Source organism: Petaurus breviceps, unplaced genomic scaffold (assembly GCF_028583685.1).
Source record: "Petaurus breviceps papuanus isolate PSGF00001 unplaced genomic scaffold, PetGlider_PUasm1.0 207, whole genome shotgun sequence".
NCBI lineage: Eukaryota > Metazoa > Chordata > Mammalia > Diprotodontia > Petauridae > Petaurus > Petaurus breviceps.
This window is the reverse complement of record NW_027185850.1, coordinates 8,028,737-8,045,915: the sequence shown is the minus strand read 5'-3', so window position 1 is coordinate 8,045,915 and position 17,179 is coordinate 8,028,737. Positions and strand designations below refer to the sequence as shown.

At 49.1% G+C, this 17,179-nt stretch overlaps 2 protein-coding genes and 1 long non-coding RNA gene across 7 annotated transcripts in view; 1 reads left to right on the top strand and 2 right to left on the bottom strand.

Annotated features, from left to right (window-relative positions):
• Positions 1-970, bottom strand: part of LOC138164876 (uncharacterized) — a 14,173-nt gene extending 13,203 nt beyond the window's left edge. Inside the window, exon 1 of the long non-coding RNA XR_011169206.1 lies at positions 491-970. This is a non-coding gene — a long non-coding RNA (uncharacterized lncRNA). The remainder of the gene's footprint in view (positions 1-490) is intronic.
• The window catches only part of LOC138164875 (growth arrest and DNA damage-inducible protein GADD45 alpha), a 3,849-nt gene extending 666 nt beyond the window's left edge, over positions 1-3,183 (top strand). The window contains exons 2-4 of the mRNA XM_069092809.1: positions 319-420; positions 832-1,081; positions 2,504-3,183. Of these exons, the coding sequence (XP_068948910.1) occupies positions 319-420; positions 832-1,081; positions 2,504-2,617 (466 nt within the window). The 3' untranslated portion in view covers positions 2,618-3,183. The remainder of the gene's footprint in view (positions 1-318; positions 421-831; positions 1,082-2,503) is intronic.
• Positions 3,184-11,010: 7,827 nt separating this feature from the next.
• LOC138164873 (guanine nucleotide-binding protein G(I)/G(S)/G(O) subunit gamma-12) overlaps positions 11,011-17,179 on the bottom strand; it is a 136,574-nt gene continuing 130,405 nt past the window's right edge. For all 5 annotated transcript variants that reach the window (XM_069092805.1, XM_069092806.1, XM_069092804.1 and 2 more), the window contains one exon: positions 11,011-16,163. In XM_069092805.1, coding sequence (XP_068948906.1) covers positions 16,038-16,163 — 126 coding nt within the window. In that variant the 3' untranslated portion in view covers positions 11,011-16,037. The remainder of the gene's footprint in view (positions 16,164-17,179) is intronic.

The window sequence follows — 17,179 nt, the reverse complement described above, 5'->3', positions numbered from 1 at the left end:
TGCAGCTGGGCTGTGGGTTGAGCTCCGAGGAAAGGAAGTGTCCCCTGTGGGGGGAGGGCTGCGAGTGGGAAATGGCACTTCTCTCCTGGACCAGGGCGTGTGTGGACCGGGAGGTGGGCACGCGTGCGAGGGCAGGGTGGGGAGGCGGTGAGCCCGGTGCGGCAGAAGTTAGTGCCCAGCTGCGCCCCGCGTGGCACCCTATGCCTCCGGGGGTGCCGGGCGCCAGCCCGGCTGTGGACTTGTGTGCAGAGGCCAGGGGGTGGGAGTGATGGCCCCGGCCGTGACTGACCGACCCGCTTCCCTTGTGCCCGCTGTCAGGATGGACAAGGTCGGGGATGCCCTGGAGGAGGTTCTCAGCAAAGCCCTGAGTCAGCGAAGCATCACGGTGGGGGTCTACGAGGCGGCGAAACTGCTCAACGTGTAAGTGGGGGAGGGGCGGCGCACCTGTCCCCCCTCCCCTCCGCGCCCCACTTTGGGGACACTTGCTTACTTTCCTGCTGCACCCCCGCTTTGTCGGTCCTCTCCTTTCCCAAACTCTGCTGCTGAGAGCTCCACTATCTGTAGCTTGCTGTGATAGGGCGGCTGGGTGCATGCGTGTGGGAGCGAGTCCCTGCGTGGTGTGCACGCGTGTCCCTGCGTCAGGGAGCTGGCCGGGGCGCCGGGGCCGTGCTCGCTGCTCGGTGCATGCGTGTGCGTCCCTGGGGCTCCGCCGGTTGCACGTGTGTGTGTGTGTGTGTGTGTGTGTGTGGTGGGGGGGGGGTGTCCTGGCTGCAGGAGGGGCCTCCCCACCTCCTGCCCCAGCCCCTGACTGCCCGCGCCCCTCCCCCGCAGGGACCCCGATAACGTGGTGCTGTGCCTGCTGGCCGCGGACGAGGATGACGATCGGGACGTGGCCCTGCAGATCCATTTCACCCTCATCCAGGCGTTCTGCTGTGAGAATGACATCAACATCCTGAGGGTCAGCAACCCCGGGCGCCTGGCCGAGCTGCTGCTTCTGGGCACGGGGGGCACGGCCACGGCCGCGGCCGCCCCGGGCGGGGGAGCCGAGCAGCCCCCGGACCTGCACTGTGTGCTGGTGACGGTAAGCGGGCCCGGGGCCCTGGGGCCAGCGCAGGGGATGGGCGGCCTCCGCCTGACCGTCACCTGATTGCGGTGGGGGGGGGGGGGGCAGAGCCGGCCGGACTTTCAGCCGAAAGGGGCTGGTTTCATCATCCAGACTCTGTCGGGACAGAACATGCCCCAACACGTTTGCGCGGCGCAGCCGGGCCGGCTCCGGAGAGCTCCCCGGGCGTGAGTCAGCAGCCGAGCGCCCGGCTCCTTCTGTCTGTCCGCCTCCCGTGACTAATTCTTTTAGCAGCGCAGATTAGATAAAGCCAAGTAAATTCCTGGCGCGCCCTCAACGAGGAGTCACCTCCATTCTCTGCCAGTCCGAGCTATAAATAGGAACACTGCAGGGGGTGGGGAGGGAAGAGGCAGGCGTTGCTGATTCCCTGGAAATCCAGTGGGGAGGGCAGTGGAAAATTTCCCTGAAAACTTGCATTTTTTGAAAAGGGGAGCGTTTTTTTTAAACCTTGATGCCTGTTGGAGGGTAGGCAAGTCCTGAGTTGGAGATAAACATCTTAGGAGCTTATATTTGGAGCTGGAAGGGGACCATCACACCATCATTGATCTGGGAAGCTCTGGTTTCCACTTATTTTTGGCCTTTTAAATATTAATGTTTTTAAAGCTAGCCAGATAAAGTCAACAGCTTGGGGTTTCTTTAAGTGCGGCAAGAAGTATGTAGTTTAACTATTATGAAATCGACCTGATTCTTTGAATGTGAACTCATGCATGTGGCCACTCTCCACCCCAGTCCTTCAAAGAGATGCCATGAAAACATGACCCCGGTGACTTCAGTAACTATGAAAAATAAAAACCACTGCTGCCTTCAAGGAGCTTACACTCTCCTGGCTTCAGCTCCCTCTGCTTTCATGTGCAAAGCAAGGGGCCACCTAGGGCTGAGTCCACAGTTGTGCAAGGGGTGGCCATTCCTATGGACAGATAGTTATCACTCATGCAGGCCCATAGTGGTGTGCTCTGACTGGAGAACGTGGCCTTTGAAATGCTTGGATCAAGTCCAGGAAAAAGAATGCAATGATAGCAGATATTTATATAGTATTTTGCAAGGCTGCCTAGAGACAGATTTGAGGGGGGGGAGTGGGGGAGTGAAGTCCAGCCTTCAGATTCTGGAAGCCCCTGTTCAGAGTTCCCCTCTGACAACCCCCCCCCCCCCTTAAATTAAGGTTAGGCTTCTGGGAGTTTCCCATAGCAACCCCTCAGGCCAGCAGTGGAGGGTGGGGAAGCCTTGTGTTAATTTTTACTGAGACTCCAGGTCTAGGAAATAGACCTTCCCATGTTCCTCTTCCCCTTCACCAACAGCACCCTGGTTATTATTAGCAAATAAGTGCTTGTGTTTTAAACATGCAGAACCATTTTTAACTCTTAAGTATTCATTTCTTTCCAGAATCCACATTCCTCTCAATGGAAGGATCCGGCCTTAAGTCAGCTTATTTGTTTTTGCCGGGAAAGCCGCTACATGGATCAGTGGGTCCCAGTGATTAACCTCCCTGAACGGTGATCTCTTCCCACTGACTGTAACAGCCCAGTTGCACTGAAGTTTTGAAATACCTTTGTAGTTACTCAAGCAGTTACTCCCGAGACTGATGCAAGGATTACAGAAATTGATGTCCAGTAGGCTGACTGAGTCCAACTACACGTTCTTGGGGGCCCGAGACTGATGACTTTGCAGAAGGAAAGAGAAGAGAGGGAAAGGCAGAAGCTGTTTGGAAACCAGCGAAAGTCAAAAGGAACAAAAAAAATTGGCTAAGAACCACGCAGGAAGGGGGAAAAATGTATTCATTTAGGATGGTTGCGTTACATTGAGATAAAACAAATATGCATTGTTGAAGTTTTCATGTACAGCAGTAGTGTGGGTATTCTTTGGTTTATATGCCCTTAAAATGGAAGAGCAAAGGGGTTAATTAAATTTAAAAACCATATTTTATTGTATTTTGATGGGATGTTTAAATTCTTGGAGTTTTATTATGAATTGTACTAAGTTATTTTGTGACATGAAAGGTTATTTATGCTATACATTTTTGGAATACGATACCTGCAATAAACTGGTAGAGTAATTGCACTATTCATGTTTTGGACTTGGGTTTTGTTTACTGGAATTATTTGTTGGGGGAGGGAGAAAACCCTAGGCAACTCCTCCGCCCCAGCTCCAGCCTGGGGAGGGAGGAGCCCCGGGCTGTATCTTTGCAAATGTAGCCAAGGACCGCCTTCCGCTAGGGTTCTGGGCTTAATCTTGCCCCAAGCATGGTTGGCTTATCTCGGGAACATTAGGGCTCTGGTGGCCTGGCAAAGATTTCTGGGATTTCTGGGGCCCTGCAGCAACTGCTGTCAGATCAGTGGCCCTCCTCCCTTATAGCTGTGCGCATGGGATAGAGAGGATTTGGTTAAATTATATATCAGCTGGGTGGGGAGGGGGAGGGAGGAAGACCAGAACTGGCAAGCTTGAAGTCCCCAAATCTCTACTTGACGCCGGGTTTCCGGATGGAGGTGAGCTTGCCTAAATGGATGCAGAGGCCTACTCACCGAGGCCTGCTGGGCTCTCAGAATCGGTCAGGGTGGATGTGACCTTGGGCTACTGCGCAGGTTAAGCCAGGGCTGATGTAACCCTGGACCTTCCCTCCCACCGGCCACCCTTTGGTCTCCAGTTTCCTTTTCCCCAAGAAAAAGCTTAGGAGAAGAAGGGGAAAATCCCCCCCACCCCCAGCAACACCCCCATCCCACCAACCCACAATAACAAAAAAGCGGGGGCATTCCCCCCCCCCCCCCCCCCGCCCCCCCAAGTCCATATGCTACTCCAGTCACATCTGCCGCTAGGCCGGTTTTCTTCTGTTGATTGTAAACTCAATTAGTACAGGGTCATGCCCAGAACTGGTGCTTGGGGGTATGTTGGTGGTTTCTTGCCGTTTACTTATTCCCAAGTGATAAGGCCACAAGTAAATAAAGCAGCTGATGTTTTTAACCTGCACTGAAATCAAGAAGGTTCCACATTGAATGTGGAAGGGCCTTTCCCCAAGTTGGGTGCTCCTTGTTGGGGTGTGAGGGGGTTGAGGGGGGCAGAATTCCAGTGCACTTAAGTGTTTTTTATTTCTTATCCAGACCCGGATTTCATGTGTAGGGAAATCCCAGTGTGGGAACTCCTTCCAACAAAGTAAATCATGTTCCTGGGATCAGAGATTTACAGGGGGAGGGGCCCTCGGAGGCTCATTTTAAGGTTGAGGAAACCTCAACACCTCGGTAAGGTACAGAGCCGGGATGTGTCTGAGGTAGGCCTGGAAGTGAGGTCTTGGCCCTCCAATCACAATGCACCCCCTCCCCAGAGCTCAGGGGGGAGAACAAGTTGAGACTTCCTAAACTGTTGCTTAGAAAAGAGAATATTTGCCCTTTTGGTATTTGGGCTGGTTTGTTTAAGGACTGTCTCAACAGAAATGCCTTTTTTTTTTTAAGTTCTGCAACAGTCCTCAGAAAAGACTCCAAGCAACCCAGAGTAATCTAATCAGACCAGCCGGTTGTAAATGTGTCCACAATGCCCTGGAAGTGGGCCACCTTCAGTTGCTGCTTTGGCCACAAAAGGTTGCCTATCTTTTCCAGCTGCTACTCTGAAAACCATTCAACAAAACTAAAGACATCCCAAGTACTTATGCCCCCCTCCCAGCTTTTAAATCTTGCTGTAAAGAAGGCTTTAAACCCAATCCCCACCCCTACCTGAACTCCCTATCTGGCAGAAAAAGCAGGGAAGAAGCAATTAGTCCTCTGGCACTTTCCCCTGGAGTGAGATAAAGTGTTAATGCTTGGGGTTAATCTCATTCTATTTCTATTGGGATCCAATCCAAAAATATTTATTAATTAAACACCAAAAAGGGGTAGTCTGCCTATCAGGAGTCCCTGCTGAATGCAGGGTTTCCCAAGTAAAGCCAAAAAGGGCATGGCTGATTCCTGGGCATTGGGACTGCCATGGAGAAACGTCTCTCTAGCTTGGTTTGAGAAGACTTTACTGTAAATATAACCTTAGGGAAATGCAAATTCCCAAACCTGAGATCTCGTGGGCATGATGGTGGGTGGTTTATCTGAAGCTGATACAGCCCAAGTTCTGGGCTTAGCTTAGACTTCTGGCTCTCTGTCTGGTCCCAGCTGAAGTTTCTTTATCCTCTGATTGCCTTGGATAAAAGACAGAAAAAGACAAAAAAAAAAAAAGATAAAAGTTGGGCTATCGGTAAGGTTATGAACCAGCTCTTCCTGACCCCATTTGGGATCTTCTTGGCAAAGACACTAGAGTGGTTTGCCATTTCCTTCTCCAGCTCATTGGAATGAGAAGAAAACTGTGGCAAATGGAGGTTAAGTGACTTGTCCAGGGTCACCCTGCTAGTACCATCCAAGGTCAGATTTGAACTCAGGTCCTCCTGACTCCAGGGTCCTTGCTCTGTTTACTTGAGCCACCTACCTGCCCTTGGGGTATCAGAACTCTTTTGTTTAGTGTTTAGGGCTGTAAAGGAACTTCACAAACAGAGACAGAAACAGAGGATGCCAAAGGAGAGGTGTCTGTCCTCAGAGATGCTACAATTTAATTGGAGGAGACAAGTCATCTGTGGCCCCAAAGCATCTGGGAGACTTCTGAGATCATCTGGTCCAACCAGCTCCTCATTTTCCAGATGAAGGAGCTCAGAATGGTCCATAGGAAGAGCCAAGGATTTGGGCCTCTCCATGCCCAATACACAATTTTTAATAATCATTTATTCATTAGTTTTTAACATCACTACCTGTCCATCCTACTGTCCCCCAATAAAAAATAACCCTCTCCTAACAGATGTGCAGAGTTCCTCCAGACAAACTCCCACACCAGGCCTTTCCAAAGACCTGCCTCTTGCCTCTGTGCGGATGTGGGAGGCGGGTCTCATCTTCAGGCCCCTTCACTCATCACGTTTACACATTACACAAAAAAGATGCTTCTCGGGACAAGCCCTGCGGCCAGCAGATGGTAAGCCGGCTGACTCGGGATGGGTTCTGGGTCTGGAGGGCTTGGCTGCAGTCTCAGGGCCTCCCCAAGCTAGAACCCAGCCGGCTCGCACCCGGCCTTTGTAATCTTTCCAGGGCCCAACCTCTCCCAGGTGCTGCCGGCTCAGCAGATCTCCCCAGATCTCCCGGGGCTGTTCAGGGAGCTCCAGAAGCCTCAGGCTTTTTTTTTTTTTAATCTTTCCCTGACCTTTTTCATTCTTTGCACATGCGAGAAGATGCTAGAGTGGTCCAGTGATATCAGTCCTAAAAATGCTGACTCCATTTCTCCATCTTTACAAAGAAGACATTGGACTGGCCAAGATGCTGAAACCCGTAACCCCCCCCCCCCCCCACCTAAGTCGGGCTCCTTTGATCTTTGCTGACTGACTGCTGGACCACACTGGCCTTGGAGGAGGGCGGTGAAGCCCACTAACAGTCCTGCAGTTACCCCAGGAGGCTGTTCCTTCTTGGTTTCTTTTGGTCCTCCAGATAAACTAAGGAGGCAGATGGTGTCCTTAGCCCCATTCTACAGATGAGGAAAGCAAGGTTCAGGGTCAGGTGCTGAGGGCACTCAGTTTAGTAGCAGAGGTCTGTCCTTCCTCTGAGGCCGGTGATCTTCCCCTGGCATCCCTGCCTGCTGCCCTATTAGCCTGTTGATGATTAGGCAGCAGAAATGTCAGGAGGTAATTCTTTAAATAACTTTAAAAAAACCCAGAATTGTAGGCTGTTAGCTGACACATCCTCCTTTCACTCCATGTCCTGAACTCTGGGCCTTCTGTTCTCAAATTTGGGGTGAAATAAGGAGGTGCCATAATGGTTCTGGGGGCCCAGAGAATCTGAGACAAAAGGAACCCCACAGTTTATCTCCCTGCCCCCTTCTCCTGTCACCCTCCATTTGTGGGAGGGGGAGCTTGGTGCTCAGGGGACTTGTCCAAAGTCACAGATTGTGGAGCTAAAGCCATCCTGATTCCCTGACTTATTATTATTATCTTGTTATTTTATATACTGCCTAGTATTATCTTGTATTTACTGGGCTCTGGGCCGCTGCCCACGTCCAAGGAACTCAAATTCCCCCAGAGGTTCGTTGATAGGCACAAGACAGGAACCCCCATTGGATCTGGGATATACTGGTGATGCACTGAATAGAAAGCTGGACTTAGGGTTGAGTTCAAATTCAGCCTCAGACACTTCCTAGCTGCGGGACCTTGGGCAATTCAACTAACTTCTGCCTAAGGTAACAAACAGCACTTACCTCCCAGGGTTGTGAGGATAAAAGGGGGTGATATTGTAAAGCTCTTTGAAAACAGTCTATGTGCTGTACCCAGGCTGTTGTTATTAGCAGTGATAAGACCAGTGGATTTGGGGTGGAAGGACCCGAGTCCAAAACCCAGCTCTGACCCTTTCTAACTGCAGAGCTGTGGGGAAGGCCCTTCCCTGTTTCTGCATCCAGAAAAGGAGAGGCTTTCCGGGATCTGCGAGGTCTAGGGTCTCTCCAGAGACCACAAAAGCAGGGGTTAATTTCCCCCCTTCCCCCGTCGGGATCTGGCATTGTGCCTTACAATGAGTAGAGGTAAAATAAATGGGGAGTGTGGACTCAATGAAAGGCGCATCGTAGTGCTGACCCTGGAGTCTGAGGCTCTGTATTCGAATGCAGCCCCTTGGCCTCCTTTTTGACATTGGGCAAACCCTTTCTCTGGGGCCCGTGTCTCTTGCTTTGAAATCCTTCCCTTGCAGATTTCACTTAGCTGCCTGGCTGTTTATCTGCTCTGGTTGCCCAAGGATGAGAAAGGGTGTGTTCAAAACAAGCCTGTATAGGAGGGGATGGCCAGGCAGGATACAGCTGGCAGTGGATGTCAGGGGAAGCGAGGGGGGGCCGACAGTGCCAGGCCATGGACAGACTCTTAGATTTGGAGCTGGGAGAGGCCAGAGGAAGCCCCTTGTTTGGTGGAGGAGGAGACCAGAAGGGCCTCAGGTGGTTGGTTCTTGGACCCAGTTCTCCCCCTGCCAAAGACAGTGGCCTCTTTACTCTATATTGCCTGGACCTCATAGGAGAGAGCACTGTTCAGTAGCAAGAAGGCTACCTTGGGATCCCAGGGGACTTGGGTTCCAATCCTGACGCACCTAGAAGATCTTGAGAGAGGTTTCTTCTTTCTGGGCCTGAGTTTCTTAATCTGTAAGCCAAAGGGTTGGGCCCTTCTAGCTCCAATTCTGTATCTCTTCAATCATTCTAACAACAAGCTTTTCTCCTGTGTGAGAGAAGGGCTGGGAAAGGATGCAAAAGCAAGGCGGCCCTGCCTACAAACAGCTTACAGTCTCGGGGGACACGTTTACAGAGAAGCAGATACTGGTGATACTAAAAATACATGATCATTTTGGGGAGAGGCAGTGTGCTGCAGTGGGGGACCCTTCTGGCTCTAGAAGGGAGGCCTTTTTGGGGGACAGGAGGGGTACAGGCAGCTGGGTAGTGCTGGAGGTGGAGGTAAAGAGGGACAGTGTCCAGGTGTGAAGGACAAAGACTGGGAGGTGGGAAATGACTTTCTGTAGAAAGGGAGCAGTGGTGAGGCCAGGGTAGCCAGAGCACAGAGTGTGTCTGTGTAACAGCCTGGTTTAGAGGCTGGGAGCCCGGGCATGGGCAGCAGGGAGATTTCGGCCACTCGGTGGGGCAGGAATTTGGGGACCAGAGGCAGACTCTGAAAATAGCCCAGAGGAGAGGGGATAAGGGCCTGTATTGGGGGGTGGGCAGGGAGAGGGGACAGATGAGAGACCCTCTGGAGAGACACTTGAAAGGACTCGGCAGATGGCTGCCCTGTGGGGGGGTGGAAGGGTGTGTTTGCTGTGTCCTCAGGGCAGAGCCTGTGGGTGGGTGGAAGCAGTTTATCTGAAAAGTGCGGGATGTAGGGGGCTACTGAGAAGAGATCTGGGGGAAAGGAGAAAGTGAAAGCGTATTTATTGAGTCCCTACTATGTGTTGGATTCTCTGCTAAGCTTTACAAATATGACCTCATTTGATTCTCCCAACTCTGGGAGAAAGAAGCTGATATTGTCTCCATTTTACAGGTGAGATTACTGAGGTAGAAATTAAGTGACATGCTCAGGGTCACTGAGCTGGTATGTGTCCAAGACCGGATTTGAACTTGGGTCTTCCTGACTCCAGGTCCCACCTGAAGCCAAGATGCTACAGGCTTCAAAGGCTCAGGGAACTGAGCTAGGAAAGGATAAAGCCAGTTGGAAAGTGGGAAGACCTGGGCCCATCAGCACAAGCATGAAGTCTGGGGAGGAAGTGTAAGATCCCGCGGCATGGGGTCGGACTTGTGCTCATGAAGTCCTGCTTCTCATAGGAACTGTGTGCACCAGGGCAAGCCACTTGACCCCTTCAGCCTGTTCCCTGTCTGGAGGATGGAGATGACCATAGCTCCTACCTGGGGGGCTGCTGACGGACCAGACGAGACGGTGGGATAAGGTGGTCAGCCAACCTGGACACGTGATAAAAGTGCTCAGCAGCCTCATTTCTCATGGGTCACACTGTCATGTTAGCAATACTACAGACAGTGAGTCAAGTCTGGCCCCCGCACCCCTCCCCGAGGCTCCCAGCATCACCAAGGACATCACTTCATGATTCAGCACTTGCAATGTCGGCAATTTACAGCAAGAAATAGGCGTGTGCATGTGCACACACGTGTGTACATGTGTGTGGCATGTGCATGCACCCCATTCCACATACGTACTAGCTGTGTGACCCTGGGCAAACCACTGAACCCGCCTGGGCCTCAGTTTTCCCCTTGGTTAAACGGGGATCATAATACCGTGTTTCCCCGATAATAAGACCTATCCCGAAAATAAGCCCTCCCCTTACTGTGTAAGATTCCTCTAAAATAAGCCCTCCCCCGAAAATAAGCCCTATTGAGATTGCTACTGTAGTGAAGGTGATCCCCTGTACTACATGCTACCTTACGGTACCCTCTGTATGCACCGTCCCCCACCCCACCCCGGGTGAAACGCACGCCACGCTCCGAGCTGCATCCAATCAGAGCTGCAGCAGTGAGTGCATCATCCTGTTCTTCCCCAGTGATTTGCTTATTGAATAAAGGTACATTTTTTTGTTCACATTTCCCTGTTTATTAAAATTGCTGTCAATGTTCATTAAAATAAGCCCTCCCCTGAAAATAAGCCCTCTGGTGTTTTTCTGTCCAAAAAAATAATAAGACAGTGTCTTATTATCGGGGAAACACGGTAGGGCCCATATCCAAGGGCTGTCTTGAGGATCGATAACATCAACAATCACCAGAGTGCATGAGAGACGGTGTGGGCGCGGCTCCTTGCCAACCCTGAAGTGCTATGTGAACATCCACTGTTGTTGCTTCCATTACCTGTAAGGTTACTGAGTGCTCATCTTACACTGGCCCATTGAGGCAGGCTGAGCTCCCATTTTACAGGGAACGAAACTGAGGCTCAGAAATGAAATGAGCAGGGCTGGGATTTGAACCTTGTCCTCTGACTCTCATCAGGGCAGCTGGCACTTGGACGTGGCTCCCTCCCCCCGCCCACCATGATGAAAGACAAGGTGCAGAGGCATCGCCTTGCCTGCCTGGGACCGGTCCAGACGATGGCTTCGGACCACAGCAGGAGGGACTGGAGGGGTGTGTCAGGTGCGAGGAGGAGAGAAGCAGAAAAACCAAAGGCCCCTGGGATGGGTGGTCATGACAGCGACATGGACAGTGTCCTGGGGAGGAGACGTACCCTGCACACATCAGTACCCCACCCCCCCAACATCCTACTGTCCCTAGGCAGGTCGCTTCTGTCAGCCCCCCAGGCTCAGCCCCAGGGACGTGCAGAGTGGGATGGAAGGCCCATCACCCCTTCTTTGGTGAAGCTCCCAGTGAACAGAGTGAGACACGTGGAGGCAGACTCAGTATAGAAAGCCATGATGTTTTTAATTCATTTGATTGGTATCCGTGCTATTGAACAGATGAGCTGGGAAAGAAATGCTTCCATCTTTGACAGTCTTTCAGACGATGATCACAGTGTCAAGGTTATATACGACACAACATACAAGCAGCCAAAGTGTTCTAAGACAGCTAGGTCTTGTTGACGAGAAATCAAAGGCAAATTTCCAGGGACACTCAAAGGACACGAAGGGAAGTTACATCAACAATACGAAGAACATTAAGAAAATCACAGAGTTCATAAGATCGGGAGAAAAGGGAAACACCATCATCACCACAGAAGTAACAACATCAGTTTTTCCAATTGCGAAAAATAAACCAAGAACAAACACTTTCACAGGCTGTGAGCTCGGGACATGAGGGAAACAGCAACATTTAGATAGATGAAACAGCGATGCTCAGCATGAAGATGGCAGGGGAGAGGAAGGAGCGGACCATGGAGTTTTCCAGTTGGAAGGACTGGAAGTCATCTGGTTCAACTGTCATTTCTTAGACAGCTCAGGAAAGTGAATCACCCTGTGGTGGGCAATCCCAGCTTAACATGCTTTCGATTACAATGGACTTTTGGAACAATGATGTCTGGAGAGCCTCTCTGAAAACAGCGTTTTAGAGGGGGTGAGGATGTCGGACTTTGGGCCAATAGAAGGAAATGGAGACGTTTAGGCTGGAGAAGAGAAGGCTCCAGTGGGATTCGATTTATTCTCATTGGCCCCAGAGGGCAGACATTGCAAACAGGTCAATTGAGGCTCGAGGTCAGGAAAATCTTCCTAACCACCAGAACTTTCTGAAAATGGAATGGTTTGTCTGGGAAAGTTGAAGGTCTTTGAGTAAGGACTAGGCGACCACATATGGGGGTGCTGTCCTGGGGACCTTTTTCCAGTATAGGTTGGACCAGATGGCCTCTGGGGTCACTTCCAACTGTGACAGTTTATGATTCGGAGAAAAGGATGATTTGATTAATTTCCGTACCACTGCCAATAAGCCAGGAATTGTAGATTTCAATCTGAAGTGTCTAGATTCAATTTTCTCGTAATTATTCTAATTAGATCTTTAAAAATTTTACTCACTCACTTAGTCATATAATCATTTTTTTTTGGGAGGGAAAGCAAGGAAGGTCTAATTTATGTTAGAATTAATTTCCTAAGCCTATGCATCTTTTAAAATGTATAGCTCAAAAGAAAAATAAATTCAGGGTAACCAGATTGCTAATGCCATTTTTCCCATTTCATTTAAACTCTAGAAAGTTAGCTAAAACAGAACTGAGTAGCCAGCTTAACACATCCTCCACCATCTGCTTTTCTAGCCTCTGCCTCATATTTAAAGATGCCTCTGCATTTCCACAAATCTTTATGATTCTGTTAAAACATATGCACATTTATATACACTGAAGTATTGGTATAAATTTTTCTTCTGGTGGTTTACAGATGAAAAAAGTACAAAAATGGTTTCAATTGGGCTGAAAGCAAACACCAGACCTTTTTTTCTAAAAGGTAAATATGGCACTTTTGATTTTAATTAGCCCAGGGAACTTAAAAACCAGATTCATAGGAAAAAAGAGTAAGCCGGCACAATGTATCATTTGTTAATTATCTGGTACATGAAATATTTCCCCTGTTCAAAATGTGTTTCTGTAAAAGATTTTGGGACCAATAAATTCTATTTAGCACATGGTCATGGCACTCAGACCTTGAGTTTAAATAAAAACTGTACAGACATGTTGGAATCATGAAGGGATAGGAATGAACCAAGAAAACAGCATATTTGCAAAACTACCATCAAAGTACATACATTGAACCCACGCCATAGGAACTTCAGTGATAACAAAGCCAGAGGGTTACAGTTTATATATACACATATGTGGATGTATATCTGTGTCAACATTACAGTGGTAGCTGAAAAAAAAAAATTATACACCCAGGCATCTGCCCCAAATCATCATAGCAGCTGCTACGAGAGCGGCTGAATCTTACAAAGGGAATCAAGCCGGTTAAATAATAGTGACTTCTGTTTATCATATACATATATATTATCTTTCCTCATATAATGTTTTTGGTTCTAGGTACTTCAACAATCTTTTTGGTTCTAGGTACATCAACACTGAGTTACTATCTTGTCTTGGTCCAGAAGACAAGGTCTAGATCTGGGGTTATTTGGCTTTCATTGCTGGCTGGGGAGGTTTGCCCACGCTTGAAGGCCTTGATGCTCTCTAGCAGGCCGGGTGGAAGGACTGGATAGACCAGGGCAGATGGACCATACCTCAGACAGGGGAAATAAGAGAGTGGGGACGTATAAAAGGGTCCATGTAACACCAATGAATAAACGGTGACTGCCCTCAATGGCGTCCCCAAGTAGTCAAGCGTATTCAAATTCATCAAACAGGTTTTGCAACAGACTGCTACCTACATGATTAATGGTTAAAAATCAGAGTGGAAAATACAGAGTAGAGTTTTGAAATGGTTGTTAGAAAAATATAATCATCGAATAAAAGGATGTGAGTGTAAGGAACATGTCAGGAGAATGTTTTTCTGCATCTACATCTCCAAGTGGATGCTTTGGGAGGGGAGGGCGACATTCCTGCTTCGGACACAGGGAAGCGGAGGCCTGCCCTTCTCTTTACTTGGGGTTGGGACAAACAGCATTGAGCAAATGTTTCCAAAGCTGTTAGTTAGAGGTAATGGTGAATCCCATCCATGGAAAGGCAAGAGCTCCCACCCTTCACAATGGAAGCCACAGAGGAAGAGGAGGAGAATCTTTCTGAGGACCACTATTAATACAGATTTGAATGGTTTTCTCCCCAAAGCATTGCAAGGCCCAAAACAGAAATGAGATCTGAAAAGGGGTTGGCACCTCCAAGGACAGCATGCAGGATCTATTGAAGAGCCGTTATAAAGAATTCCATGAAGGATTCTTTTTGGAGAGTTGGGGTTTTTTGGGCAACTTTGATTCATAGAGAGTTTTGCTAATCACTTGCATTTTTCCCTACAACGACCTGTGAGGGGGCAATGTTTGCATCAGCGTCTCCATTTTACAGATGTGGGCACTGAGGTTGATATATGGATGCGGAGTTATCATTCAAAAACGTCTAGTGTGGTGGGTTTACTTTCTGTGTGAACGACCACTTGGGAAATGACCCTCTTGGTCTCCCTGCGGGGGGCTGTGCCCAGATGATGGGCCCATCGAAGTTCAGCAGAAAGATCTGCAACAGCATATTCTGTCTTTAGCTGTGGAGTAATCTGGGGAGGGCGGGGAGTGACAAGGTGATGGCTTTTTGAAGTTCTATCGTACTGCCTAGAGCACGGTCAGACTGGGCTAGATGACGACAAGCTGGCAACTGGAAAATACCCCAGCATCTTGGACCTTTCTCCATTCTTTCTGGACAAACAACCTTTCCACCTGCAAATCAATACCCTGTGATGAGGCAGGGGATGAAGCACAGCCCTCAAACAGGTAAGATTTAGGCACGGGAAGGAAGTTTTGGGGGAAGGAGAGGGACAGTGAATGAAACTCCAAGGGGAAGGAGGTGCACTCCCCCAGTCGAGGATGCCGACTGATTTCCTTCTCTCTGGAGAGAACCAGGCTCACATTCATGGACCCTCTCTCCTCTGGTCAATAGGCTCATGGATACCTTTCACCTCCTACTAATCAGACTTTTTCTGCTTGGCCTTGGAGGGCTGAAGTAAGAGTACCAAGGGGAAGAAAATTTTGCTTTGAGGTTAGGAAAATCCTGCCAGGCCTTAACATTATACTGAAGTGGAATGGATTGCCTTAGGAGGCAGTCAGTTCACCTTTACCGGACGTCTTGGAGAAGAGGGGGAATGACCATTTCTTAGTTTAGATGGGGTATGGGTTGGATGAGATCAAGGGCTCTTAACTAGGGTTCATGAACTTAGTTTTTCTGAATATTTTGATAACTGGATTTCAGTATAACTGGTTTTCTTTGTATCCTATGTAACTTATTTTATGAATTAAAAAAAAAATTCTGAGAACGTGTCCATGGCCTTCAGCAGACCAGGCAGATGACTCGTCAGGAGGGAGGCAACAGAGAGGATACATGTTTAGGCACGGGCTGGACTATCCGGCTCTGGGATTTTGTGATTTTGTATCCTGACTGTGCAGAATCCATAAAAGCAAAGGGGGCCCTCACAGCATAGCACCTCAAATTACAAGAGGGTTTTGTTTTTCGCTCTCTTAAATTGGCACCGTTTGTATTTAGGCCGTGAGGACCAGAGAAGCAAACAAAAAGGAGAGAGGACAATAATGATAAAAAGACCAGAATTTGGTATCGTGAAAACGACTCTTGGGGGCGGGCCACCCTCGTCCCCCAGAAGCCATAGGCAAACACAGCGGTGGCTGTCCGACGCATTGCCGGCTTAGCACACAACTGGAGAGAGAGAGGGAGCACTCAGGGCGGGCTAGAATGCAGGGGGTGCCGCAGGAGAAGGGGAAAGACATTTCTGAACTAGAAAATATGCACTTTGAAATGTATATATACAAAATCATATATACACACCAAATACATGCATAACTTGTGTACTGTACATAGAGGCACCAACCCGATTAAGGATGCTGAGAAGTGAAGCATTTTAGAGATTGGATCTGTCCCGGGCCCCATGATTCATGGGCCCGGTGGGTCTGGAAAGAGGAGGAGGCAACTTTGGTCTTCCCTCAAATCAAAAAGTAGATCACTGGACAATGAATTTACACAGAAACCAACCCAAACCAGCATTCTTTAAATGTGAAGCCAGTCTAAGAGAATAACACCTTCAATCATTTCAACTGGAAACCAAGAATGAATTTGACTGATTCTCATCCATTTCTAAAGAGAGGGAGACTTTTCAAAACAAAGGCTTTAAAACTCATTTTTCTGTTTGTTTGTACAAGTTAAAAGCATTTTTGTTTTTAGCAGTGGTTACCAAGTGAGTGGAAGGTACGTTTCTTCATGGAGCTGCTTAGATCATGGAGGGGTGGCACCCACAGGCTCCCCAACACACTATAAGATGATGCAAGTTTTTTTATCCTTGAAGGGATTTTCTGAAGTCGGGATTCCCATGAGCAAAGGGTCGCCCCTGGCATGTTCCTCGCAGTAGGACATGAGATCTGCAGATGCTTTGGAAACCTGCAGGACACATGAACCAAAGTGAAAGGAAAGAAACGGAGAAGTAAAGACATTAGAAAAAAGCTCTATTTCCAAACTTGTAAAACTCGTATGAATCAGAGGCGGGACGTGTCTTAGTTTCTACTGAATAAAAGACAAAATGAGGTTGGTATGTGGGACAGAGTTCAAAAACTGAATGAAGGTTATGGGCCCAGAGCCAAGACATTGAAAGCCTGGGGTAAAGTACAGCATTTCTGAATTTATCGTTAACGACAGCGGGGGCAGGGAGGGGGGAAAGAGGGGCAGAGGGGAAGGCTAGCTGCAGAGTCAGACATCACCACCCAGAGGGAGGCTGGGAAGGGGGCACCTGATCTGGATGGGAATGAACCATCACCCACTTTGGTCTCTGGCTCAAACATTCAGCCTGGTGGAATTCTCATCCGTATCCGTGGCCTCCTGAGAGAATGTCAGGACTGCGGGAGGGTGGAGTCTGTCTAATAGTTAATGTCTGTGTCCTGAAGACAAATGACCAGTCTCCAGGCCCCGGGAAATTTACGATCCAGTGACCGCTGCAGTTTCTATTCCATCAAACCATAATTCAGTCTGATTTTCCCACCAGAGGCCATGGGATCACAGATACAGGGCATCTTGCCCAGCCCCCTCATTCTGCAGATGAAGACACTGAGGCCTAGAGATGCTATCTGCCCAAGGCCATGCAGAAGGTGAGCATCAGAGGGGTAACCTCTAACTGGGGGCCAATTCGGCCACTCTTCAATGGGAAGGAAGGCCCTCAGCTCCTATGGATGAAGAAACCAGGCTCATGGTCATGTAGTAGCAAATTCAGGATCTGAACCCGTGTCCTTTGACTCTGAACCCAATGCTTGATAGAAGCTGGGGCTGGAAGGGGCCCTCAGGAAGACCACCTAGCCCCAGCCTCTAATTTTACAGAATCTGAGAGAAGTCACAATCCTGGAATGGCCGGGCGGTGGGGAGGAAGAGGCATTGAGGAAAGGGCATCAGTCCCGAGCTGTGGTAGC